This window comes from Parasteatoda tepidariorum, chromosome 8, assembly GCF_043381705.1.
Source record: "Parasteatoda tepidariorum isolate YZ-2023 chromosome 8, CAS_Ptep_4.0, whole genome shotgun sequence".
Taxonomy (NCBI): domain Eukaryota; kingdom Metazoa; phylum Arthropoda; class Arachnida; order Araneae; family Theridiidae; genus Parasteatoda; species Parasteatoda tepidariorum.
This window is the reverse complement of record NC_092211.1, coordinates 32,268,408-32,277,404: the sequence shown is the minus strand read 5'-3', so window position 1 is coordinate 32,277,404 and position 8,997 is coordinate 32,268,408. Positions and strand designations below refer to the sequence as shown.

The following is an 8,997-nucleotide window of genomic DNA, read 5'->3' as shown; positions in this document are numbered from 1 at the left end:
TGAGCCACAGCGCCCAGCCCCATGTTTTAAATTTTTATATAACAAAGATAATACTATATATATATATATATATATATATATACCCAATTTTGAGTTTACGACAACTAATGTTTAACTTCGTAGACTTGTTGTATTTTTGAAGAAATCTAGCAGACAAGAGAACTCCTGGATAAAGCATCCAGACAAACTAGTCTTCGTGGAGGATTTTTTTTATGGAACTTACCCGCATTTGAGTTACATGGAGAGGAAAACCTTAAAAACCTCCTACCGATATCCTGATGGCAAGGGGTTGCAACACCTTATCCGTCTACCACTCATGGATATTTTACGTCAGCACAATGGTCGGTGAGAGAAAGGCACGGAGTTTGTTTCGACCAGTCATCACTGGGAATCGAACCTGGAACACCTCATTGGGAGGCGAGTACTTTATCCTCTAAGCCTCTGTGAATCGCACAATTGGCTGTTGACGGTGGTCTGGGAAACATCTCCGAGTATGAACCGAAGACTTGCCATCACAATTTGCAGAGGGTATAGCTACCCCGCTTTAGTAACCAACCAACCTGGTCATAAAGTCAAGCACTTCATGGTAGAACAGTTGAACTAGGGCCGTTCCGCGCATCATCGGTCTCTTAGCCAGCTGATCAAAGTAATCATCCACACGCTCACTACTTTCAGCCAATGAGGCTTGACTTCGGTGATCTACTGGGAATCGTGCCTTACGATCTACAGCGGAATTCAGTTTTTCAGATTAAAAAATCAGATTAGTTAAAAAAGTTAGTGAAATTTTAACTTAAAAGTTTAATATTGTCTATTACAATTTCTAATGTAACTAAAGAACATATATATTTAAGTTAATAGGAATTTTTATTCTTCGAATGAAAATTCTTTCTATGATTGGTCTGTATTCTTTCCATCATTCTATCAAGTCGACTTCGAGCAACGGCATCACGTCAAATGATAATTGAGAACTGTTAGTCTTTATTTTTAAGGGATTAACTTCTAGAAACATGTTTTACTGAATCTTATAAATAATATTATCAGTTAAGGCAACAATTAATAATGAGTAAAAAATAGAAATTGAGATAAAAAGGTAATTGAATATTTTAACCCTATTAATTGTGTCCGTATATTCCTTTCGGCTTTCTTCATGATTTCGTAATTATAACACCGATTTATTGATTATTTGGTTTTTTATTTTTTTACCCCGAAAAATTTATTTAATACTAGCTGAATACCGAAGAACGGGTATTCAGCTAGTATTAAATAAGTTTTATATTCTTTTACTTACCTGAAGAAAGTGTAACCAAGAAGAAAACTTAATTCCCACAATAACGCTATAAGTTGCTGCAATACCATAATTTACAGGTTTGCTGCTTGTATAGCCATAGGTATTGGAGTAAGCTGTCCAATTAAACAGAACTACATTGTAGTCATCAGCTTGTAAGAGCTTGTCTTTAAGATCCTAAATTAAAAAGATAAAAAATTCCAAGGGAAACAATTCGCTAAAAATCTTTTTAAGATAATACGATAAAAGAATATCAGTAAGGAAGTTTAGATGACCGATAAAAATATTCATAACAAAGAAACAAATATTTTCCTCTAATTGCATTATTTAAAAGAGCAATTAGTCGGTTTATTTTGTAAATGATTTTAATAATTATAAGAGCTTGTCTTCAGCTACAAATTAAGCACAACTACATTATAGTTATCAGCTTGTAAGAGCTTGCCTTTACCACCCTGAATTTAAAAGATAAGACATTCCAGGGAAAACAATTGTTAAAAATCATTTTAATATAAATATTCACAGTGGAAAGAAGACATTGGATACATTTAAATTTTTTTCACATTTCAATAGAAGTACTAAACTATTGTTTTCTAACTATGGTTCTGTTAAGATAATACGAGAAAAGAAGATTAGTATAGATGATAGTTAAAAATATTAATAACAAAACAACAAATATTTCCCTCTCATTGCATTATTTAAAAGAGCAATTAGTCGATTAATTTGGTGGATTATTTTACTAATTATGCGAAATCCATACGGCGAGTAAAAATAAACGGTTTTCTCTTACACTTTTAATCTAATGATCAGCTTTTCTTGAACTATAAGATCTCGTATATATTTAAATAATTACACTCTCAGAAATAAAACTCCCCTTTTTAACGATTCAGCAAACGTAAAGCTGTATTTCGATTAGCATTTCGTCACAAAATAACGTGATTTCGGACAAAATGCGAAGTCTCAAATAGGTGACGAAAATGTTTCCTCAACTCGGAACCTCATAGCAAAGCATAGTGGGTGATTGTTAACTAAGAATGACGAAACTAAAAGGAAGCCTAAACGATTGAAAATAAAGAAGCGAAACAAACTAACCTATCTGTATGGCAAGGCGTTAGCCTCGTACAAGAAAGATTTCGGGTTCGAACCTCTTTTTGGGCAGGTGTGTGTAATTTATCGCTCTGTTCTATCCGTCCTTCCTGTGTTGTTTAGGCGATATTGATCTACCTTTAAGGTGCCCACGATTAAGTAATTTTTAGAAAAATTAGGTACATTAGCGCTGCAAGGTTTTCCTCGCTTTGCAAAACAAAACAAAAAAACAAAATAGAATGGCGAAATTATTTCTTTAAATGTTTCGATATTTGTTTCCTCGAAGAAATGACAATTATTATTTCGTCACTTTGACGGAATTTTTTCTCGGATCATATACCAAAAAACGGTTTCGTTAAAACCGAAGAAAATTTCGTGAGATTTGAGCATCCATATTTTATAGAGTTGTATAAATGATCTTTACAGTTGTAATATGAGACAAAAAAAGCCTACCAGTAGACCTAAATGACCATTAATGGCAAAATTATTTTAATTCATTTAATATTTTTTTCTTCCAATTTCAACCTTGCAATGTTACTTACTTGGAAAAATACTCTTAAATTATATTTTTAAAAGATTCATTTAATAAAATGCTTAGATAAAAATTTTACAAACATAACACGAATATTTGTATCAGAATTCCTCACTAAAGTGTTTGTACAATAAGTAGAAAAATTATATCTCCCTGAATAGCTATTGTTCTAAAGTTTGAATTTTCACATTCAAAATGTCAATCCTAAGGATTCATAAGATTGAAATATAATATGATTTTTAGGCTTACTATTTAGCCTAACTGTTAATTATAGTAGGAAATCAAACACAAATAAGTACTTTCGCTGAAAGCTAACATTATTTTCAAACGTATTTGCGTTTTTTACTATCAAAATATTAGGGGCAGGTTGGTTAAGATAATAAGATCACAATAATATAGCTAGAAGGGTTGAAACTTTGTACTCTTTACTAGGGCAGGAATAGTCTGGTTGGTAGGGCGCTGGGCCCATGTCCGAGAGCTCGTGGATTTGAACCCCGCCGCAGAACACTAAGGTGTAGTAAAGTTACTGATGCACGTTAAATCTGTCAAGTTGAAAAAGTTCTCCATGTTCCCATAACAAATCAATACCTTTGGGGGTACTGGATTGGAGATCGATAATTCTCTGATTCAGGTCAAAATTACGATCTGTTGGATGTATGAATGGGTCCGTCTTATAAACGGGTGCGACGTATGGTGTGGCAAAAGTCGAATTCTTGGATAAAGATGGCGCCACTGAAAACCAAGAAACGCACACTATGCCTTAAATTTGCTCTGTTTCACCAAGCAGGCTTGTCGGTGTAAACAACAACTCTTTACTGACAATTTCCCTTTTTTCTGTATTTCATCATATCTCAGGAACTTTTTAAGCAAATCGGAAATACATTTCTCACAATTATATAACTTATTAAAGATGATATTTTCATACGTATAATATTTTTTTAATGATCGAAAAATTTTAACTTAGAAATTTAGGTAAATTTTACATCATTTTAAAATATGCAATTTTAAAAGAAGAAATTGAAACGAAATCGGTCGAATAGTTATTAAGAGATCGAGATCGAGTGTTTGAAATTGTGTTACTCTAAAACTCTGAGTTATAATTTCATATTTGTCATGTAAGAGGAGTCGGAAGGACATATATAAATAATGCTAAAACTGATTTTTTTATATGTACCTTTTCTAAAAAAACTAATTATGATATCGCTTTGAAATTTTTGGGAGATTTTCTGATTATATCAGTTGTATGCTGAGATGTTTAGCTTTAACAGGAACACTTTTAGAGTTATGAAAGAGTTTTGCTCAAAAATGATGGAACTTTACAAAAAAATAAAGTTTTTAGTTCATAATTTTTTTAAAAAACTTTCTGACAAAGATATATATAAACAGTTATCACATTGTGTAAATATGGGTATGTAGATATTCTGTGGAAAAAGAATGATGCGAAATCTTGCTGAGAAAAGGTACATCGAAAAAGTTCAGTTTTAGCATGATTGGTATACGCCGTACTGACTGCCCTTAAAATTGTAAAATTTAAAATAAATAAAAATTTTGCTTATCCTACAATTCAAAATTTTGAAACCATTTGGAGTAAAATATAATTATAAATAAGCATTTTATCTTGCATGGAAAAATGATTCTTATAATTATGTGCAAAACTTTTTCATACGCTTAAAAATTTCGCCATTCTGAAATTCGAAAAATATGTTTGCACACAATAATGAATGCTATTGCCTCAAATCCGCTCACCCTCATTGCGATGGTGATCTATTAATGGTTGTAAAATAACGTACATTTATCAAAAACTATAGCGTAGTGTAAAAGGTACTTAGCAAAAAAATTGCCGCTTCCATTTTAGTTAACACTATATACCATAACCAGTTATTGCAAGTTGAATTGTAAAATGTCTTTATGTTTAGTATTAAAATCATGAGAATCTTCTATCCAAAATACAAGGATTATTTTTTTTTAAGAAGTTATCAATCAAAGCTGCCTTGCTTAAGAAGTAAAGCAAAGTTAGATAAGGATGTCATAACAAATAATGCACTTACAAACACTGGGTAACATGTATCTAAGTTGGGTATCCACGAATGAACTACAACTGCCGTTTTAACTTTTGGATTAAAATTGCACATTCGAAAAGCTTTTTCTGTTGGCTGAAGGTCGCAACCATCTTGAGCATTAGATCTGGTGTAAAGCAAGTACTTCAACTTCGGATCTGCTCTACCAAAAAGGTAATGGATTGGACGGGAAAAACTACCGCAACTGAGTTTATCTATCCTGACTTGACAAAAACCTGTTTGAAGCAATATAAAATTCAAAAATGCAATAATGATAATTATATTCATTCACAGAAAAACCGTTCTATAACGAACTACAATTGATACCTTTAACCCTAATACCGTTCGATTGGGTTCTATTTTAATAAAGTAATAAAGTGATAAATTGAAATAGGCTTCCGTATAATTTGAAACATAATATCATGCAATCTAAATTTTATATGTTTTAAATTGCGCGATAATGAAGTTCCTTTAAGTAGGGGTGAGTGGGCTCAATTGTAACAGAGTACGATTGTAACAGAGCAAAAATTTCGAGTGTCGAGTTCTAGATTTGGTTCCTAGATGGCGCTCAAGGTGTATTTAATAAATCTACATGTACACCCCTAATGGCAACCATTTTTATGTACTCTTGAAAGAGTTACATCACAAAACATATTTTCACGCTACGCAAGTACTTTTTTTGGTATTAGAATATTATTTTGTAACAAAGTAATTTTGTTTAAACAAATAAAAATTATTAACCGAATATGTAAGTGGACACCTTAATTAATATTTCAAAAAAAATATTAGTTTTGTTAATTAACTAGCATTGTTTTTAACAAATGAAGCTGAAATGGCGTCTTGGACAATTGTAACAATAAGTAAAGGGACGATTGTAACAGATGAAAATAAATAATCTTATGTTTACAAACCATTACTTAACTCTTTAAGAGCCACCAATAGTTTCCTATATCATTTATATAATGTTGCATGAGCATTATTTTATTTGTCACCTTTCACAGCATAAATTAAAATTTTTAACCCCTTAAAGTTAAAAGTTTAACCCTTTAGGTCTCTGCTCATTATTATTTTTACTTCTAAAATATCACTACTATGTTAATCAATAAAAAAATATTTCACAACTATGATAATATGTATAATTAACCATGTTTTAGTTGAATTTATGAACTGTTACAATTGACCCCGGAAGTGGGGACAATTGTAACAAATGCACGACTGTCAAAAATTGTTAATAACTAATATAATAACATTTAAAATCAGGTATTTATTTTTTTCTAGTAGAGGATAGTTCACTTTACTCGTCTGTCAATTAATACTAATAATATATTGGATTTTTTGTTAGTTAAAAATAGTTTTGTAAAAAATGTTACAATTGACCTCACTCTCCCCTACCGTTTAAAAGTTGCAGATTATATGTCCTCTTTTGCAGTTTAGTGTGCTACAAAATTTCGAAAATTTTAAAATTGTGCAGTAGTTACTATTTCCAAGAAACAAATTTTAGTTGTTGCAAAGCCTAAAACTATCAAATAAAGTTCATTGTTGAAAAAAATGAAATAAATATATTATTTATTACTTTTGAAAAAGTGAAGACATTTCTGCAAGGTTTTTAATAAATTTTTCTTCCTGATCCTTAAAAAAGAAAAAAGAAGAAGAAAAAAACCTGAAAGCCCATATATTCAAAAATATATTATACTTTCGTGTTTTAACTCTGAATGCACAGCGTGATGCAGTAATGCAAGGAGAAATATATTAAGAGTTTCTACACTAAAGTTAAAAGATATAAAACGGCATTTTTTCATAGCGTAATAAAATAGTCACATGCAGGGCCAAACGATCCTACGTTTATCTACGAAAAAGAGGTTAACTACAAGTTAAATTCATGAGCTTACCGTTTTGTTTTATTAGTTTTAATTGAATTTAATGAAGTTCTTTATGATGGTTTGGTTATTTGTGTTATTATAGTTCTATAAATCCGTAGAAGATAATTGCTCACTGGTGAAAAAAAAATACAAGAAGTGATGGGGGGAAAAGTACAATGTGTACTTTTTTTTTTCATCACTTTCAAATTCAAATTTTCCATTAATTCTTATAATTCAAATAGACGTCACATTTTCTATCTTCGTCGCCTTGGTTACGATGTGACTAGTAGCTACACTGTTTTTTTTCCTTCACACGGCAGTTGAGGAGTATTTACTCATAACTGTATATTATTATAATATTATTATAATAATAACTTATTGGCGTGGGAAAAAAGCAAGATTTAGTGATACCATGGTAATTAAAAAAGGAAATCGCGTAACCTTGAAAAGTCTATTTTATTTACAAAGATTATAACAAACTAGTGGGCTGCGCCCCCTGCTCGCTAACTCTCACCAACCCCCGAAAATTGCTACGCAATCTTATATGGTTTGCTTCGCAGACCAAGCTCGCTTCGCTCGCTACTAACTTAGGTACATTGCAAATACACAAAATTCTAGGAATTCAAAACAATCATTCAAATCCATATAACAACATTTTTTTTAAAAAAAATTACATCTTTTTAGTAAATACTAAGTCATTAAAATAAATTTGAATTCAAATAAATGACATGTAATTCGTTAAACCTATTAGAAATGTGCTATATCATAAAATCTTAAAGCGTAACAGCACGACTGAGACTCATTTTTGAATGAACAACTAATAACAATAATAAAACAAATAAATTCGCGATATAAATGAAAAATCATCAAATAAATTCGTAGTATTCGTGAAAAAAAGCGCTTTCGACAAAATACTAAGATAGAGATCTATCGACAAAGACTACTCACTTCTGCCTTGCTTAAGGTCATTTCAGTTTCCGTTTTTAAAAGCACTATATGTTGAGCCACCTCAGCTAGATTTGGCATGTGACATTTTTAATGGCAATCATTGGTCGATTTTCTAGCGTTGCCATTCGGGGAGTTGTAATGAGACTTTTTTGTCGCCGTGTAAGAGAAATACATATATAGATGAATAAATATTTAAAAAAAATTATTAATTTGGATATTTTCTTTTCGATCTTTATAACGAGATTTATCACTTTGCAGAATTAAACAAACGTGAATGAATAATATGACAGAAGCACTTTTTTCGAATAATGGAACAAAAATCGGAAATAAAGATATTCGTTATAAATGTACAAAGCTGTGGCTAAACCAAGTGTTTTCCTGACGAAAAATGCAATGAATAAAGTTTTTAGAAGTTAGGAAATATTTAATACTTAACAATAGCATGACAGTGGATATTTTTAAATTGGTCAACGACTGCAATATAAATATGAAAAAAATATTTAAAAATATTTTATTACCAGATTCAAGAATAGTCCCTAATATTATCAGGAAAAAAGTATTCCACTGTATTGCGATTTTGAGAAGCATTTTACGTATTTCAGATTTCCATAAACTAATCTTTCCATAAACTAATCTTTCCATAAACTAAACTTTAAAAACCTTAGAAGCAAAAAATTTCTCATGAATAATCCGTTTGTCACATTTCATTTAGAATGAAAAATTTAAAACTATATTCGAAGCTTTTTGTTTGCTTTACGTAGGGTTACGTGCTTACGTAGGGTGCTTAAATGGGCTATTTTACAAGACACACCTGCAGATGATGCAGCTGATCCAAATCACTGACTAGACTTGAAATAAATTCTTAAAAAGATTATTGTGCAGCTAAGGCATCTCGAGAGTTTTTAATTCCTATATAGACATGACTAGACTTTCAGTAAATAGTAGTAAAAGTGAATAAAAAGTCTTAGCGCAATTTAAATTAGAAAGAAAAGTTCATGCGTAAACGAAGTAACACTAAACTTCCAACAATATCGTAATGATGTCAGATAGATATGTGAAATTTTCGAGTTATAAAGCATGACTTTTTTTCTTTTTAGATTGATACCAAATTATCGGTCATTTATTTCGTTCATGAAGAAATTAAGTTCCTATTAAAATATTTTCCTTATTATACAGGGCGATTCTAAAAAGATGGGCAAAATTTTAGGAAGTGATAGTACACACCTAAGCAAA

At 30.9% G+C, this 8,997-nt stretch overlaps 1 protein-coding gene across 1 annotated transcript in view; it reads right to left on the bottom strand.

Annotated features, from left to right (window-relative positions):
- Positions 1 to 8,613, bottom strand: part of LOC122272445 (pancreatic triacylglycerol lipase-like) — a 10,241-nt gene extending 1,628 nt beyond the window's left edge. Inside the window, exons 1-3 of the mRNA XM_071184598.1 lie at positions 8,283 to 8,613; positions 4,949 to 5,193; positions 1,289 to 1,462 (exon numbers count right to left, since the gene is read on the bottom strand). Of these exons, the coding sequence (XP_071040699.1) occupies positions 1,289 to 1,462; positions 4,949 to 5,193; positions 8,283 to 8,406 (543 nt within the window). The 5' untranslated portion in view covers positions 8,407 to 8,613. The remainder of the gene's footprint in view (positions 1 to 1,288; positions 1,463 to 4,948; positions 5,194 to 8,282) is intronic.
- Positions 8,614 to 8,997: the final 384 nt, after the last annotated feature.